Genomic DNA, 17898 nt, shown 5'->3' on the forward strand with positions numbered 1-17898 from the left:
AAACTTGATGACGTGGTACATGCCCTGCTGCAAGCAAATGGCACTCCAGGGCTGGAAATGCTTGAAAGTAATGTCATGGTAAGTCTGACTTCTGTCCTTTCTCTGTGCAGCATCCCAAGACCAACAAGATGGCTTCTGGCTAATCGGGAGATTTTACATTACAGTACATTTATGTTTCTATTTTTAAAAGAAAATCAGTGGCTGCTGTTAGAGGCTGGACATTTACTGCTGGCAGCAGGATTTACCATGTGACATTTTCAATATATTTTGACTCTACAGGAAACTAAAACATGGGAAAGAAGGTAAACCCTGCCTGGCAGTAAATGTCTGTTTTTAATATGGCACCTGATATATTTAAAATGTGTTAAAAACAAAACAAAAAAAATATACAAGTCAAATGTTTCATTTTCCTAATACCCAAGCTACAGGTTTGGAGGAATTGATTGATTTGGAGGGTTGAGGATTTCCTCAGTTCCTTAGTAGTTTGGTACTTCTGTTTCCACCGTTTAAAAACTATGACCATTCTCTTCCACTACTACTGCCATCACTACTACTGCCCCACCATTGTGGGGTTAGTGCACTGCAAATGTTACCCTTGACAGGATGAAAGTTTTGCTGCCCTGGCTCTCTGTGCCAACATCCATCTTTTGGCTATTTGTTGATAGGGGACTTGAAGGCTGCCAGTCTGGGAAAGGGCACAGTATGGGCAGCAGATGAATTTTAACTATTTTTTAGGCCTTGTTTATTGAAACTAGGAACCCTATATAAAACCACTGCACTTACCTGAATCCAAGGCAGCTTTGAATTTAAGATGACCTCTAACCCCCAATTAGATTCTATACATGGAAAATTTATAAATCTGTTATAAGTTTCCATGTACCAAATCTAACTATTGTGGTGGGTCATCTTAAATACATCCCCCCACCTCTTGCCATGGCAGGGGGCAGGCAGTGGGGGACTCAAGTGGCCTGCCCTCTGCCCCTTATTGTCTGTCCCTCCCATACATTTCATAGACATTATAGATGCCATAGAAATTAGGGGCTGAAAGGGACCTCACGAGATCGAGTCCAGTCCCCCTGTCATAGGCAAGAAGTCTTCAGGGGTCAAATGATCCCAGCAAGATACGCATCCAAACACCTTCTGAATGAGTCCAGAGAAGGTGCTTGCACCACCTCTGGGGGAGTCTGTTCCAGACCCTGGACACACGGACTGCAAAGGAGTTTTTCCTTATGTCCAGTCTAAATCGGCCTTCCAGGAGTTTGTGGCCATTAGACCTTATCCCTTGGGGAGCCCTGGTGAACAACTGTTCTCCCAGATCTTGGTGCATCCCCCTTGTATACTTACAGGCTGCCACTAAGTCCCCCCGAGCCTTCTCTTTTCCAGACTGAAAAGCCATTTGCCACTCCTACTGCCTCCTTCCCTGCCAGCGCCCCCACGCAGGGCTTGCACCCCCTAGCAACTGACTTCTACCACTTGCTCCTCCCCTTCCCCCACTTAGCTCTTCCCCACTTTCCTTCTGTTGCAGCTCTGGCTCCAGCTCTCACCACACCCCAGTGCTCACCCCGACTCCAGCCTGGGGCATGGAGTACATGGGCACATGGGCACTCTGGGGCTGGAGTTGGTGTCACTGCTGCATAGCTGGGCTGAGGCCAATGCACCCGTGTACTCTGTGACCTGAGCTAGAGCCAAGATGGAGGGTAAAAGGCACTGGGGGGCAAAGGCTGTGGGGGGGCAGGTGGCAGCGTGCAGCGGCTCCAACTGGTCCTGAGCCTGGGTCAGGGCCAGAATCAGAGCCACAGCAGCCACCACCTTCCCCTCCCCCACTTGTACTTGAATCCAAGACGAGGGGCTCCCCACCTTGAATGTTGAACGAGGGCAAAACCTCATCTTGAATTCAGGTGCATATGGTAAAGCTCTTCAGCTGTTCTTACCTTATAGTGTTCAGGGTGCCTTATTTAGCAGGCACATGAACAGTTTTTGATGTTTTCTAGCGCCTTTTATACCTGAAGTAAACCTTTGTAGGCCTTTAAAGACAGGCTAGTTATCTGACAGTTTCTAGAGTTGCTGAGTTTCTGCTACAGGGATCACTGTCTCCCACTAAAGAAAAAAGGTGGCATGAAGGGTCAGAACTGTTAGGTGTTTCTTTTAAATTACAGCCTTGTTTTGATGATGCATTTCAAGCCGTTTGACAAACTGTTCAAGCTATTAAACCAGTGTTTTGAGGGAAAAGGTCTCCTTGTAACTCCCAAATACTGTGGGGTCTGACTTGGAAATGTGCACCTGCACTTTGTGCGTGGTGAAGGAGATAGTCAGTGAAGCAGTTGAGGTGTCAGTAGAGCTCAGCCTCACAACGTGGGAAGCAGCACAAGTTGCAACTCAGGACCTGATCTCGTGAAAAGGGATTGCTACTTTGCTTTTTGTTTCCATCTAGATCTCCCCGGAAGTCTTGTGCAAGGAGGGGATCAGGGTGCACCGTACTGTACAGCAGAGTGGACAGTTTGTCGTCTGCTTTCCGGGATCCTTTGTGTCTAAAGTGTGTTGTGGCTACAGTGTTTCTGAAACAGTGCACTTTGCTACCACCCAGTGGACAAGCATGGGTTTTAAAACTGCCAAGGTAAGGCAAGAAAAGGAGGTGAACACAAATTAGCTGCATCTTAGACAGTCAACAAATTAAGCCCTTCAGCATGAGTGGCATGGATACTCATGGAACTCCAGAGGGATTTGCAAAGTTGTATTTTAAAATAATAATTATTTCTACATTGCATGATGCATTTCTTGGCTCCAGAAGAAAATCTGGAAGTAGCAAGTGGGTGCATCTACATGTGCTATTAAGGCAACATAATAAACTGTGGCACAGTTTGCACCAGTCATCTGTTCCTGGGCACAGCATCTACACGTGTGCCCATGACCGCAGCAGTCTGAGCTGGGGCGGAGTAGCCCCGGACTGGCGGAGAGCCTGGGGGGTCAGCCCTGGACTCTGGGTAGCAGGTTGGGCGGCAGAGGGGCTGACTGGGGCACAAGGGTGCTAAAGTGCAGGGCTAGGCAGCAGGCAGACCCCGCCCTTTAGCACCCTTTTGCCCCAGTCAGCCTGTGTCACTGTCTACACGTGTTGCAGCAGAGTTAATCGATTTACTGCATCCTAATACCGGTGCATGTGTAGATGGTGATGCTTTAGTGTGAAGCTAATTAGTTAACTGCAGTAAAGTCCATGTGTAGATGCATGCACTGATAACCAAAAAAACCTCATGCAGATCTGAAAATGGTAGTTTAATTTAGAGTTAGGCTTGTATCTACTGACAGGGAAGCTTCACAAAAATGTATAAAGAGATTTCAACTGTATATAGTGTGATCCTTGCTGGATTTATCTGATGCAACTTCTCCAAGTGCAATTTGAATTTCAAATGTAAATAGCAGATAAAATATAGTCATCACTTCCTCTGATAGGAAACATCGATTACCATATTCCTTTGAATGTGACAGACATTTTTTTTAAACCAACTATTAAAATCTTATCTTCTAAAAGTGGCCTGCATATTAAATTTAGGTTTAACAAGAAAAGTAAAAAGCTCTTATAGGCACCTTAGAATCCATATCCTTATAATGATGTCTGTATGAAGTGATTTACTGTCATTTTAAACTGAGAGTCAGAAGATTTGGGTGCATGTAAAATCCAGTTACATTCTTTGTATTCAGATGAGTACAGTAGCTTTCACTGCTCTGCTGTGATATTTGCATCTGTTTCTGTCCTTCATGAGAGACAAAGGACTGATTTGACTTGCAGTCAAAACTCTGGGGCCTATTGACCAGCCACATTTGACCGTAGGCAGCCAGTAAATTCACTTCCTTCCTTCTTTCCACCCCATTAACAGATGTGCCACCCAGCCACAAAAGCAAATGGCTGAAAGTGCACTCACCCAGCCTGCTGCTTCTGTAGATGACTGTTGGCCTCTGCTCCTTGTGGGGGACCCATTCTGGTCATATATACTCCCAGAATGCAGTGTTTGGTTTCCATGATGTATTGGCAGCATTTGTAGATAAGCCAGCAGTACGACTTATCATGTTTTAGCATGGATCTACAGGTTTTAGCCTCAGATCAAACCATCAGTACGTTCCAGGATTTTCAAGTTGGGGAAGACAGCTTGACTGTGGGCAACAAGTAATTACATTTACCTTGTCAAGATCCTGGTTTTGGTTCTGTTGTATTCTGGGTAAATAAAATTCTTCCCAGACTGTTTTACACTCAGTGTATTATCAATACAAGCACTTGTGTAAAAGCGAGGTTGCTCTGTTTGTGGATGGAATGGGATTTTGATCGAACCCTTTAGCAACTGGAGAGCAGCAACCGACGATGCACTTCATATACACACGGTCCTGTTCAGCAGTTGTTGGACTGGCTCTTCATGTTTAAGCCTCAGATCAAACCATCAATACCCTCCTGGATCTTCCAGTTGTGGAAAAAGCTGCTCTTTTAAGGGGCAAGGCTTCTTACCAGCAATGAGTGATAGTTCTGCCTGTCCCAGAAACCAAGGAGTGCTTTCTTTTGATTAACAGGCTATAAGAGCTTTGTGTGGGAAAGATAGATAAAACCTGATTGATTGAAAATTCAGCAGACTCTGTGATAACCTGCCTTTTACAGCCTTTAGAAGAACCTGTATGGCTGTATCAAAATAATGTGGAAACCTCTATAGTATTGTTCCATCTGGCCCCCTGCACCCACCCCTGATCCTTCCCCCCTACCACTTCTTTCTTCAAACCATGCCTTCTTCTCAGCTCCCTTTTGGAAATTCCAGCTTGCGTCCTTCACTTTAACAAGCTGCTCTGCCACTTTCAAAGACAGTCTGACTCAGTGCTTTTAGGAGGTCTGTGAAATATTATGCGTAGGCAGCAAGATTCCTCCTGCAGGCTGTTAATGAACTGACAGACATTTGCATATCTTGTCAACTTTCAGTCCCAGACAACAATATTTTTAGTTTGCACGTGCTTTGATAATATATTGGCTTTGCTCTTATTCTAAGTTGTTGTGATTTTATTCTATAATCTACATGGTGCACTGTGTCGTCTTGGTCAGCTGTTCTATATTACGTTTTGGCATGCGTCCTCAGGATGCCTTATAGGGAAATCTGAACTCACTGAACAGAATCTGAATGATGTCATCTGACTGATCTGGCTGTTATGAACTCAAGAAAGCAAAATTCATAAACCAGTGGATGCAGTTAGGGAAAATTGTAATTTCAAAGTCCATCCTGTCATCTGGTGACATCTTATAAGATACAATGGGCATGGTTTGGGACTGCCACTTCAACACTGATATGTGGGATTTCTCATTACAAGCATTCAGGCCAGTCGCAGGTCTAAGTTTTGTGAATTGATTTAAAAAATGAATTTATTATAGCGCATCCATGATTGAAGAGGGGCTGATGGAAGAGGAGCAATGCAGGGAAAAGCCTGCACTGCAGTGAGTGGGGGGAGAGGAGGAACAGCTAGAAGGGAAGAGCCTGCACTCATCTTCTCACTGGAGCCTGCACTTCACTTGCTCATGTCTCTCCTAGCTGCACCCTTCCACGGCTGTCATAGCACCCAGGGTGCCGGCTGCAGTGCCTCAGTTGAGATTCACTGTCCTATCCCATTGTTCTCCCTCTTTCACTCATGGTTTCCCAAAGTGAGGCGCCCCCACAGTCAGCCTTGGTTGCTCTTTCCTCAGCGAATCAAAGAACTGCAGAATGTCCTATGTGTTGTTCTTAACGGCCCGGCCAACCCAGTCCCACCCTGCCTGCAGCAGAAGCACCAAGTAGTCAGCTCTTTCCTCCTCTACTACCAGCACTATTGAGTAACCTTCCTGGCACACGTGTTAATGGAAAGTACTTGGGTGGTTGTTATCGCACATGAGAATTCACTTTCACTTGGTGCTCTCTCAAAATGGAGCAGTCTGGTGGTGTTTGTACTGGAGAGGAAGTACAAAGAGTATTTTGGTAGGTATGTAGAGAGTGAGGAAAACTTAAAAAATTAAGCTTAATGTTCTAGGTGCCTCATCACCTGGTTAGTGAGGACAGCCTGCAAATCAGGCTAATATTAACTCGGTTTTCCATTTTTGTTTTGCATCTACCCTTTCCACGAGGTCTTCCTAGCAAAGGTGGCACCTTCAAGTCACCGTGGCATAAAAGTTGTTTGGCCTGCTCCCACTCTGTTTTTAATAAATCTTTGGATGCTGGAAAAATCAAATTCTTGCTCAGCTGCAAAGTGGAAAAAGGAATTAGCCTGCACATGCAAGTACAGGAAAGGGATTCACCTTCAACAGGCAACAGCCCAAGTCACAGGAATCGGTGCAGGGCAAGGTGGTGTTGTACCTTCAGAGACTTGCACAGAGAGGCGCCCACCAACAGCAAATTCCTATCAATGTATGATTTCACTTTGCTCCCCTCTGTGCCCATCCTTCCCTGCTTCCCATTCTGCCATTCACCTGGATTCCAGTCCTGGATTTGTGTGTTATGCCCCCAGTGTGCTTAGTGATTTAAGACTAAAACAACTACCTCAAAAAGCCAGAAACAAAGGAGACGGAGCAGTCTCATGACTTCAGGAGAAATAATCCCATTACTTAATTCAGACAGGTTTGGGTCACTTCTAGTAGGCATCCCAGGAAAAGCCCTTACGATTGTTGGGTGTGGTGAGCAGGTTATGCAATATTGTTTGGTGGAGGGCCAAGCTGTCCTAGTGCACATCCCAAAGGGGGTCCATAGGAGGTCTACTCTATGGCGTCATGCTGTTTCCCTATCCTTCTTTCTGATTGAATAGGATTCTTTCTCGCTAAGATGTGTACTTGAAATGCGGTGAAAGTCAGTTTACAGTAGAGCACCTGCCAAGTAATGAAGGATTTTGTTTCACTGCATGAGATCACTGATACAGATTTTGGCTAACTGAATTTTTGCCACACTACATTGCAAAATAATGTATTTTACCTGTTAAAGGGGAAGCAACAGAAACCTTAGAGGGTCAAGTTCTTCAGCTCTCTGGCTTTGTAGTGATGCATTTACTTTGAGATTTATATAAAATGTTAGACAAGCCTACTCTGGCCTCCTTGTGGGAACTAGCTGTCTGAGACGGCAACGGTTCTGTGTGTGTGTGCGTGCGCGTGTATCTACTTGAGCCTGGCTTAGGCTTCACAATTGTGTTCTGTGACAAAGCTTAACCTAATACAGGTGCAGGAAGTCTTCATACCAGTGGCTTTTTCACTGAGTTTTGTTCAAGAACTAACTCTGAAATCTGTTGGCTCAGGAAATGAAGAAACGACGTATAGCCAAGCCATTTTCAATGGAAAAGCTGCTGTATCAGATTGCAACGGCAGAAGCAAAAAAGGAAAATGGGCCGACTCTGAGTACAATATCGTCACTTCTTGGAGAGCTCAGGTAATAAATAGAAACCTGTTCCAATTACTTTGTGCTCCGTGGGCAAACTCTTAAGAATGATAGTTTTAAGTCTCAATTTGAGACAAAACTTCCAGCTACTAACCTAGCAAACCCACTTCAACACAGCCACAAATGGAAGCAATAGCTTATTTGGCTGTTTTTGAAGACAGCGCCAGCGGTTAAGTTCTCTCTCTCTTTCTAAGCATTCCCTGCCTCCGATACCACTGAGGAATTAATAACTCTAAGGTTTGGTGTGGGTTTGTATTTTTAAAAAATTTTGATGCTAGGAGTCAGGATTTCCAGATGCATTAAAACATAAGCAGTATGGTTTCAAAGTGTTCAGCTTCTCTTTTGGAGCAAAAGGCTTTTACTCTCTTGGTGCCATTCCAGTTACAGATTGTGCACCAAGAAAGCTCAGTGGTAGTGCTAAAGATACTTATATAGCATAGTACATTTTAATACAACAAGTTTTTTTCTTTTTAATTCTTTCTGTTTCTGCATTGGCGATATTACATCTTGCACTAGCCCTTGAGTATGTCCCAGAATCCAGTTTGTGCTCTTTCCCCTCCGCAGACATCAAGAAATAATATGTAGGGTTTCACTTGAAGTAGGAAGATATATACCAAAATGGGGAAGGAAAGCATAATAGCACATTGCCTTACTTCTTATGTAATGATCTTGTCTTTTGTTCCCTACCATGTAGTGTTGCCTGTCTTTCAAGTTTGACAACTGGGTAGTACTGGACGTAGTACTCAAGTAATCGAATGGTCCAGAAACAGTTTTGATGAGTGGAATCTACAAACTGTATTTAACAAAACTAGCATGTTCATTTGGAAAATGTCCAATGACACATTAAGGGCGGGGGGAAAACCCTCATGATGTGTATTAGTGTTTAAAATGAAATACAGAACTGCTTGCAGGTGTTCAAGAACAGTCCCTCTGCAGCCTACTCCCCTGGGGGAATAATTGTATCCACATGCATTTTTCCTCCAGGGGGGAAAAGTCTGCAAATGTGACAGGAAGAACAGAAGCGCTAGTCCTTGCTGTTGCAATGCCACATTGATCTTTTATCAGGGTAGTTCTCAAACTCGTTCATATCCTGGGTAGCTTCTTAAGGTCAGCATCCTCTGGAGATGTGTTTGTCCTGTGCCTACCGTCACCAAACCAAACCAAACCAAAGCCAAGTCTCTCCTGGGTGTTTTTTGGTCTGCATCTCTTGGTCCCCACCTGCCCGTGGTGGTCAACTTGTGGGCCTTCCTTTTCCCAGTTGATTAGTTGCTTGTCCACCTACTTTTTTAGCTGTCTTTACTATTAAGCTGCTGCTGTCTCCCTTCTTCCTTCCTTCCTTCCTTCCTAGTTCACTTCCATGGGCAACTCTCCTCAGCCCAGCTCAGACCACATTCCTGGCTCTTCCCTCATGCTGCACAGTGCAGCACAGGTAGTGCTGCCTATTTTCTAGACACAGGAGACTCATCTCCCTTCCTAACCAAATCCCCATCCTCTGCTCCCTAACTGTACAGCAAGACAGTCATCTTTTGGCACACTCACTCGCCCTGCTCCCGCTGTCTCAGCAACAGGAAAGCTCATCTCTGCCTCCTGGTGTAAGGAGTTACACCATGCCTCCTGACTGCTTCTCCTCAAGACAATTTTTAGGAACTTGAGGAATATCAGCCCTGTTAGCCACAGTACCCAGCTCTCCACGTGGACTTGTGGACCTAAAGGAAGTGCTCTGCAGTTTCCAGTGCTCTGTGAATCAGTTTAAGAACCATTCTTTTGATACACTGGTCGCTATTAAAATCTCCGGAGGACTTTTGTGGTTAGGTATGGGTATGACGGTGCTAGCAGAGTCCCTCCTACCATCTGTAGGGAATGGTGCCAGGCCTCAGGTGGAGCCTGAAGTTCTGCTGCGTTTGAAGGTTTCAATGGCGATCATGGTTCAAAGGGACCTGAGTGCAGCTCTGTGGCATTGCAGGGGAGATGCCAGTTTTCTAATTTTGTAAAATATTTGCAGGGACACGGAGCTGAGGCAGCGACAGCAGCTTTATGAGGCAGGTCTGCATTCTTCAGCCCGCTATGGGAGCCTCGACAGCAGCAGTTCGGGGATGGATGGAAAGAAAAAGCCTCGAAAGTGGTTGCAGTTAGAGACGTCGGAGAGGAGGTGTCAGATTTGCCAGCATCTATGTTACCTGTCGATGGTAAGCAAAATCCTTAGCACATCCTGTGGCATCACTGTCCTTGCAAACACAACTCCATCTTCAGCTGACTTTCCTATTAGACCATAAATACTTGGCAAAAGCACGCAACTGCTGCAGAGCCACAGGTTGCAATACAAAGAGCACAGGCCTGAAAGACCACTAGATTTAATTTAGGTTTATCACTGACTGATCCCTGGTGAATAGAAGGTTTACTTCATTTTAGCTTCCTCTTCCCTGCAGTCAGGGCTACATGCTGCCTTGTTTTGGGGAAAGGAACAAACTGAAGAGCTCTCCACCCCAGTTGACGCATGCTGGCAATTCAGACGCATACCCAGGATCCCAGGCAGGCTTGCGCAGCCTACTTTGTCAGGGCTTCACTGCTGCTGGCACTCAGGCTAGCCTAGAGAACAGCCAGCTCAACTGCGCCTACCTCTGCTGGGGACAGTGGGTTTTTAGGGCAAACCCAGGTCACATTTCCAAATTTTTCTCCACAACTACAAGGGCTAAACACTTGGTTATGGGGGGAGAGGAAAAGGAACCAAAGCCACACTTTACGTCCAGGAGTTGGGATGTAACACACAGAGGGTCAGACTGCTGACTGACACCCAGCAGGTGTGTCAGTGTTTCATGTCTTTCTACCCATCTTTGTTTGGCTGGATTTCCAGTTATAAACATTCATCTCTGAATAAGCCACATTTAAATGAAGTTAGTCAGAACTAATGATGAATTGAATTTCTGTGATGAAAAACCACCATCTAAAAGGAAAGACCAGACTTTTTGGAAAGCTTTACAGAAAGCTTTATGGAAAGCTCAGTGTCCACAGGTACCACTGAACCAGTTCATGGAGGATTAGTTCAGGTCTGTGTTTGAAATGGTCTGAGTTTAAGCTGTTCTCTTGATTTCTATATTTGGATACTTGCAATTTAAACCACATCTAAAATAGTCTCAGTGTTGTGTGTGTCCATGCCCTACAAGGCAAACTTTCCTGTGCAAATTTGGTCACAGGAACTCAACTGAATGAAAAATGCATTTGTTCTCTTGTTACTTGCAGAGACCATAGCAAAGGAGTTGACAGCTGGACCCAACTGTGGCTCAGGGATCAGCAACAGAAAAGTTATCTTGCTAGTTGCAGGACTGAATTCTCTACTCATTTAAATCTTTCCACCCTGTTTAGAGACTATTAGATTGCTTACTGAAGGAAGAGTTTGTCCTATAGGATGTGTATTATTCTTGAAGTCGGTGATGAGGGACAGAACCCAGGTTGGTTCAGAGTTTGCAAGGCTAGCAGTCAGGAATTTTTCCCCCATTTTTGAACCGAGCAAAAGTGATGCGGAATCAGTGAAATGTACTGATTTAAGGAATCCTGGGAAGCAGTTCCCAATTTTAGCCCCATTCCAGATTGTATCTAAACTGATGTTTAAGGGCTTCAATTCTGTATCCATGTCATAGCTTGGTTTTGTTCTTCACGATTATTGCTGTTTCACCATCACTGTTACTAGTAATACAAGTTAGAACTGTATAAACCCCCAAAATGTCCTCTGCTTCATTTTCTTCAGAGTCCAGCTTCTCATCCTCTGCGTCGAGTATGCAATGTGGTAACAAAAGGGTTGTCCTTAGAGCCGTCAGCATCCAACCTATCACCTGGTTTAATCAACACACCTTGTAGCACAATCCCTTTTCTCAGAAGGCTCATCTGTCACCTCCACCTGAGCGCAGCAAGTTTAAAATCAAGAACAAGCACTTTTGAATTCAACAACAAACCCTGGTTTATCTACAGAAAATGGCTAAGAATTTTAAATAGCTTGAATTCAATTAAGAACATTACAATTTATGGAGGATTTCTTGATAGCCTGCTCTTGTTGGAGAGGGCTGGAGTGTTAACAGCTGGAGGGGCCAGGACTCCTGTTGTGTGCCTCATTATAAACATGGACACTTGCTACAGTACAGGACTTCCTTAACGCAAGTAGGATATGGACTGAGGGGGAAGTTTGAGGAAGACAGCAGGAGCACTCGGGAGCATTTTCTCTTGACGGGGTGTAGAAAAGTCACTGCAGCCTTTTGCTTCAGCTAGGGAGAGTTATTACGTTCATTTATCCTTGCAGCATTGGTATTTATTGATGCTTAAGATTAAATAGTTCATCATAGAAATGCTGGGTGAAGAGGACAGGAGAAATCATGTTTCTTTCCTCTCCCCCCCCCCCCCAATTAATTCTGATCGCTCACATTTCCAGACATGCAACAACTTGCCTTCTCCCCCTTTGATTCTAAAGAGCAGGGAGGAACTTGCTACCTTAGGTATTCTTGGTTTTCTTTTTGTAGCCTCTCCCTGGGTGAACAGATTTCTTCTTTATACTTATTCTCTCTGCCCCCTTGAATCAGAGGCAGTCAGCAAAAGAAATGCTGTGTGCTGGGCCAAGCCCTCCCCAAATCTGCACTTACGCACCATACAGTGTGTTGGATCTGACTTGGTTTTGGATCTAATTGTTTTCCCTCTGTGTTTCTATTAGGTGGTTCAGGAGAACGAAAACGTCGTCTTCTGCCTGGAGTGCGCCCTGCGGCATGTGGAAAAACAGAAGTCTTGTCGGGGACTGAAAATGATGTATCGTTATGACGAGGTCTGTACCATATAGCTGGTTGTCTTCAGGTTGGTGATGGCACTGGCTTCCAGAGTTGAATATCTGAGCCTAGTCTTTCTTACCCTGCTCCTGTCTCTTGTGACAGAGGCTCCAATAGATCTTGTATTCATTTTCTGGCACAAGAACAATGTGCTTTTTTGCTGGTTATCAAAGTGCCATAAACAGAGATTGAAAATATTTCTTCACAAAGATTAGAACTAGGAGATATTAATTGGTTTAGGACCCTTTTAAATGCTGAAGCAATATATTCAGTAGTCAACTTATAGCAACCTCATCTCAAAGACTAAGTGAAAGTAAATTCTTACTTGCTGTGTGTCCAGTCAGAACTTGAGCAGGGCGTCCATAGTGTACAGGTGGATGGAGTCACTGTAGTAACGTGAGCCAGGTTAGAAATGGAGAAAGCAGAGGCTCAGAGGTGCAAGTTTAGGAGTGGTCCTGGATTCCTTGTTATGCTCCTACGTAGCAGCATGTTAGTAGTAATCACTCATACTAGCACTGTATACTACTCACAGTAGCACTCACTACATGGTAGCACCTGGCATCTCCAGTTGGCTTCTGTTCTGGGGAAGCAAAGACTTAACACTGAAGGCAACAGAGTAGAGATACTGATAGAGAGTCTCAGGAAGATACATCAGGAAGAAGCCATTTATTGTTTCCACGAGTTGCAGGTAGCAAAGATGACTTTTGGACAGGGGGAGGGGACCTGCAGATCCATTTTTGGGTGTTCAGTCTTCAGTCCTTGCTGCAGTTTGAAGCTTTTTTCTTTCAGCTCTAATCAATACGTCACTAAAAAGCCCAACAGGTTACAAGGGCTTGGGGGGCAGATTGTGCAGTTACATTGTTCTGTTAAGCCCCCTGGACCCATATTGGGTACTGCTGAATCTCTCAGGCAGACATTGCGACTGTATGGCAGTTTCATGAGGAAGAGGGAGCCTCATGAAGCTCTGCTGAACATTTGAGCCCAAGTCATTTCTCCAGCCATTCATAGTTTTGTTGCAGAGATGCTTTCCCAGGGCCATGTATCAACATTTTAATGTTACTCCTTTCAACAGGATAGTGGATGCTAATGACTCACCTTAGCTGGACACTAAAACAGTGAGGCAGCTGCTATTACGAGGAGGGCAAAGAACTCTCCTTTAGTATCTCAGTGCTATCTACTAAGGGTTAACTTAATGGCAAAAGTGGTGAAACATTTTTATATCTCAAAATCAAACTAACTGCAGCCCTGGTGGCAGGTCTTTCTCTTGGATCAAACATGGTGTGGCATTCATGAGCTCTCGCTATGGAGATGGCTGGGTTTGGAAGGGGGGTTCTGCAATCATCTGTAGCTGGAAAAAGAGAAACAAAACTGTTAATTGGTTTGTTTTTCCTCCTCCTCAAACAGGAACAAATCATCAGTCTAGTCAATCAAATCTGTGGAAAAGTATCTGGTAAAAATGGCAGCATTGAGAACTGTATCAGCAAGCCTACACCAAAAAGAGGGCCTCGGAAGAGAGCGACAGTCGACGTGCCATCATCTAGGCTTTCATCCTCCAGTTCATCCAAAAGTGCTTCAAGTTAATCCTGAAGATGCCAACACTCTCATTTTGTCGATTTATATATATTTTTTGTAATTATTATACCATAGTTTGGAGTACTTGCTGTAGAATACAAGCTGTCTTTGCACTAGCTCTAAAGAAGATTTTCTTCTGGTTTTAGAGAACTAATTTTGTTTTAGCATTAAACTGTTGAATTTTTTTTGTACTTAGGATAGTTAGATACAGCAGTCAGATTTTTTTAAACTGCCGTATGTTCACTGTTTTAAAACCGGCGAGGGGCTGATAAAAAATTAATTTGTATTGTCCCTATGGCTGAAAAAAAGCCTTTTTTTTTTTTTTTTTTTTTTTTTTTTTTTGGTAACTGTGAAAAAAGGCTTTCAACCCATTTTTGAATAGGTTAAAGTTTGATGTGTTTTATAATTTGTTCTCCAGTCATGTGAGCAGATTTTTTCTAGAGCGAAAAGGGATAGGAGACAAAACTTGAAAGATATTGCTTTACTTCGGCTGTCTTTTATTCTGTCACGGCAAGATGAGTTTTGTAATTTTTTAAATTGGAGAATACGCTCTTTCTTTGGGAGGTTATGGCAGCTGAAGATGGACTTTGGTTCCTAACCGTAGGCAAAATGAGGAGATTTGGAGTAAGTATGTTCTCTTTTACCAGCACATCACTATGCATCTGTTCGAGGGGGAAAAAAAAAAAATAAAAAAAAGGAGGAAAAGAAGACTGCCTGCCTTGAGGAGTCACGTGAGGGGAAAACTGTGCCTGATTTCATTAGGAAATCCATTCTGTTATTTTTTGGTGCTGTTGGCTACTTTATCAAAAACCCTTCAATAGCATCCTTAAAAAGAAAAGAAAAATAAAGTGATTGAAGCCATAAGTGCTTCTTTGTCATAGACGTGCAATCTTTCTAACATTCCATTTCCATTCCACTGCTGTTTTTCACACCCTTTACACAGTCGAGCATTAATTTTTGTTTTGAATTTGTTTCATTATATGATCACATTTAGAGCCACTAGCAGGTCTGCCTATTTCTTTTGAATGTGAAAATGCATTTGCTTTCATCTTGTCTATTTTTTTCTCTTCATGTTGTAACAAAAAAAAAAAACCCCACAAAAAAATAACAAATCACACCTTTTGTACATATACCTGTAAATTTTTTTAAATACTTGAGCCTTTTCTTGGGGTGGGGGGAGGGGTGATGCGGAGACAAGATGAAGAAAAGCCTTACGTTTCACTTTCTTCATCGGTTGGATTGGATGCTTACAGGGTTTTTCTTGTAACATTTATAAGTGCTGCTTACATCACTGAACAACAACAAAAAATAATAATGGAGTAGCTGTTGCCCTTTTCTGGTTGTGTACAGTATGTGTGGAATAAAAAAGGGAAAATGTTTTCACAAACTGTTTTGTTTCATAATTGAATTCAACAATACCGTAGCTACCCATATTGCACTGAGCTTGCCAGTGGTGACTGTCAGGAAAGTCCTATAATACAATTTGTTGGTTGTTGTTGCAGAAGACTGAACTGTTTTGGAATATTTAACAATAACATAAACAGAGTCAAGTGTTTTCAAATGTGGTTGTCTGGTTTTTATGGCCTTGCTGTGTACTTTTCCCTCTTGACAGTAAACTTCTGACTATGGCTTACAGTTTGACATTTAATTTATTAGCGCTGCTCTGCTCTCTTTCCTTGTAAGGAAAGACTTCATGTTGTTTATTGCCAGGTTTTTTTTCCTTTTGTTTACTTTCCAGGTTTGTACTACGAGGTTTAATAAAAAAAAAGAAAACTTTTTTGGACATTGTGTGTCTTCTGGGAAGTTAGTGAATGAAGGGATCCGTTTATCTGAAAGAAAGCATTAAATTTGATCTCCACCTCGCTAGTAAGTTGCCAAATGGCCAATTATCATCTAGACTGTTTGTGTCCTGACTTAAGTTGGAAACTATCTGCCAAACAGCAAGAGAAAGCTGAATCTACAGGAAAGTGGTCCGTCCCAGGCTGGCGAGTTTCAGGGACTTCCTCATTCTACTCCAGTAGCTTTGCCAGCAAAGGAGGGGTGGGGGTCTTCTGAAAGGAGCTTCTCTTGTTCCTCACCCTTTACCTAAACTGCTTCTGATTATACTATCCCCCTCAATGCAGGAAGAGCAGAAACCAGGATCTTCCTAAAGGCAAAGCTACTCTTTTGAAGTAGCCAGAGTGAGGTTGGACAAGAGAGAGGTGTCATACCTCTTCAGATCTTAGAAGGAAGGAACTACTGTCAAGGATAGGAGGGAAGCAGAGGCACGTAGCAAACACCTCAGAGTTTTAGAAGGATTTCATGGCAGTCATTTTTCCAGGTAGCACACTGCTCAAACTGATGGTATACAGAATAAGCCTTGCCCGCCCCCCCCAAAATCAGTGACCACCACCTTTGATCACTAATCAAATGTCTCCAAATGACTTGTTTCAAACTTGTCCTGCAGGAAATGGACTGGTGTAAGCAGGAAGACGAGGTTGGGGTAGTAATACTTTTATTTCAGGAAGGGAGCAAGTTTATACAAGCACTGAGATGGCTGCTCCAACAGGAGGGTGACATTTCAATGTGCAACTCCCATCCCTTGACAAGTGCCTATTGATTTCATTTTATCATCACCTAGTGTAGCTAAAGTCCTGTGGGAGAGTTAGATACTGCTGCTGTTGAATCACTGCAGAAGGGTGAGGGTTTGAAACCAAAAGGAAAACTGGCATGCTGCTCAAGTTTTCAGTTGCAGCAGAGGAAACATGCAGACTTTAAGGAACAACTTGGTTTCAGTGTTGTACATCAGCGTTAAAGAACTAAAGGTATGTTGACCAGTAATCTTTGAATTGCTTAAGTCTGCCCTTTGATTCTATACACAGTATATACAAAGCTTTACCTGCTCCAACACCCCAAGATCCTACTGTTAAAAGTATGAGTTAAGTAACTTTTTAATAACCAAATTCTACCCGACTGGGAAACTAGTAGAAATTTTGTATTATTAGTAAAAAGATCTGGCTTTCATGATTAGATAGGAAAGTGCTACACAGGCAAGCTCTTCATTCATTCATCCATCCATCCATCAGTCAAATATTCTTAGAGGACACAGTATATGGATTCAGATAGTCTGAGAGTCACTTTCATCACTACCATCTGAAGTGCTCTTTCTCTCGGTATTTACAGCAGCAAGGGCTGTGTCCACTTGAATTTCCTCTTCATCAGACTGGATAACAGGAGACTCTCCTTCACTTGCATCTTGGCTGGCAGAGTCGGTGCACGTTGATGATAATGAAGACCATTTTTGCCTTAATTCAGACTGGCTTGGAACCGAAAGACTTATTTCAGTTGGGTAGGTATCTGAGTCAGGCCCTTTAAATAGAAAGAAAAGAACAGAAAAGACAAAATTAATTAATCTACTGAGCCAGAATCTGATTAGATCTATTCCTGTTTTATGCTGCTGTTATGTTAAAATACATCAGCAGGGTAGCATTAAATTGCAGTGGTTAATGGGTGGCCTGAATGTATTTAGTCTGACTAAGAAGCCAAGAGCTTTGGCTCTGCTGTGGAACACTACTTACCATTTTACACAACTGGTCTGTGTACCTCCACTTGTTGTCAATTCAAGGTGCTGTTTTTGGTCTATAAGGCCTGAAGTAGTTTGGCTCCTAGCTCATTCATGTCCTCTGGCTCCCTCCCCCTAGTCGACACCAAATAGTGAGACTAAGCAAGAGACGCAGGTGATCTTTACTCTGCCTCCTGGCCACGACCCTTTTGACTCTTCCCATGATATTCTGACACTTGCCTTGCTGTTTAACGTGGTAAAACCTATTCTGACTTGAGCATGTGCTACAGGCATTTATCCACCAATTATTTTTAATCCAACTAAAGTTCAGTCTATTGAGGGGGGCGGAGTACAGGGAAGTTAATCCACATTAACCAACTGGTTCAGGTGACCTGCTGTTACTAAATTCCTACTAACAGTCAGACCATTCATCAGGCTACAGCTTGTCAAAATCTGTTAGGGTGTCTTGATTACAAAACTTGGATTATCAATCCAACAGTAACTAGGATATGCCAGAATGAGACTCGCTCAATAAGAGATTCCAGGACTGCTCAATATATTAGAACATTATTCT

At 43.3% G+C, this 17898-nt stretch overlaps 2 protein-coding genes across 8 annotated transcripts in view; one reads left to right on the top strand and one right to left on the bottom strand.

Moving 5' to 3' along the window:
• JARID2 (jumonji and AT-rich interaction domain containing 2) overlaps positions 1 to 15416 on the top strand; it is a 307370-nt gene extending 291954 nt beyond the window's left edge. Inside the window, 6 exon segments of the mRNA XM_006027253.3 lie at positions 1 to 78; positions 2432 to 2614; positions 7270 to 7400; positions 9412 to 9595; positions 12103 to 12210; positions 13616 to 15416. The exon segment at positions 1 to 78 is cut by the window's left edge and continues 30 nt beyond it. Of these exon segments, the coding sequence (XP_006027315.1) occupies positions 1 to 78; positions 2432 to 2614; positions 7270 to 7400; positions 9412 to 9595; positions 12103 to 12210; positions 13616 to 13792 (861 nt within the window). The 3' untranslated portion in view covers positions 13793 to 15416.
• Positions 12236 to 17898, bottom strand: part of DTNBP1 (dystrobrevin binding protein 1) — a 122366-nt gene continuing 116703 nt past the window's right edge. For 2 of the 7 annotated variants that reach the window (XM_025208437.1, XM_025208435.1), the window contains exons 8-9: positions 16913 to 17131; positions 12238 to 13559 (exon numbers count right to left, since the gene is read on the bottom strand). In XM_025208437.1, the coding sequence (XP_025064222.1) occupies positions 13396 to 13559; positions 16913 to 17131 (383 nt within the window). In that variant the 3' untranslated portion in view covers positions 12238 to 13395. Of the gene's footprint in view, positions 13560 to 14094; positions 17132 to 17898 lie in introns of those variants that run through there. The other 5 variants (XM_025208434.1, XM_025208431.1, XM_025208433.1 and 2 more) reach the window with 5 other exon arrangements.

Source organism: Alligator sinensis, unplaced genomic scaffold (assembly GCF_000455745.1).
Source record: "Alligator sinensis unplaced genomic scaffold, ASM45574v1 scaffold928_1, whole genome shotgun sequence".
NCBI classification, from domain to species: Eukaryota; Metazoa; Chordata; order Crocodylia; family Alligatoridae; genus Alligator; species Alligator sinensis.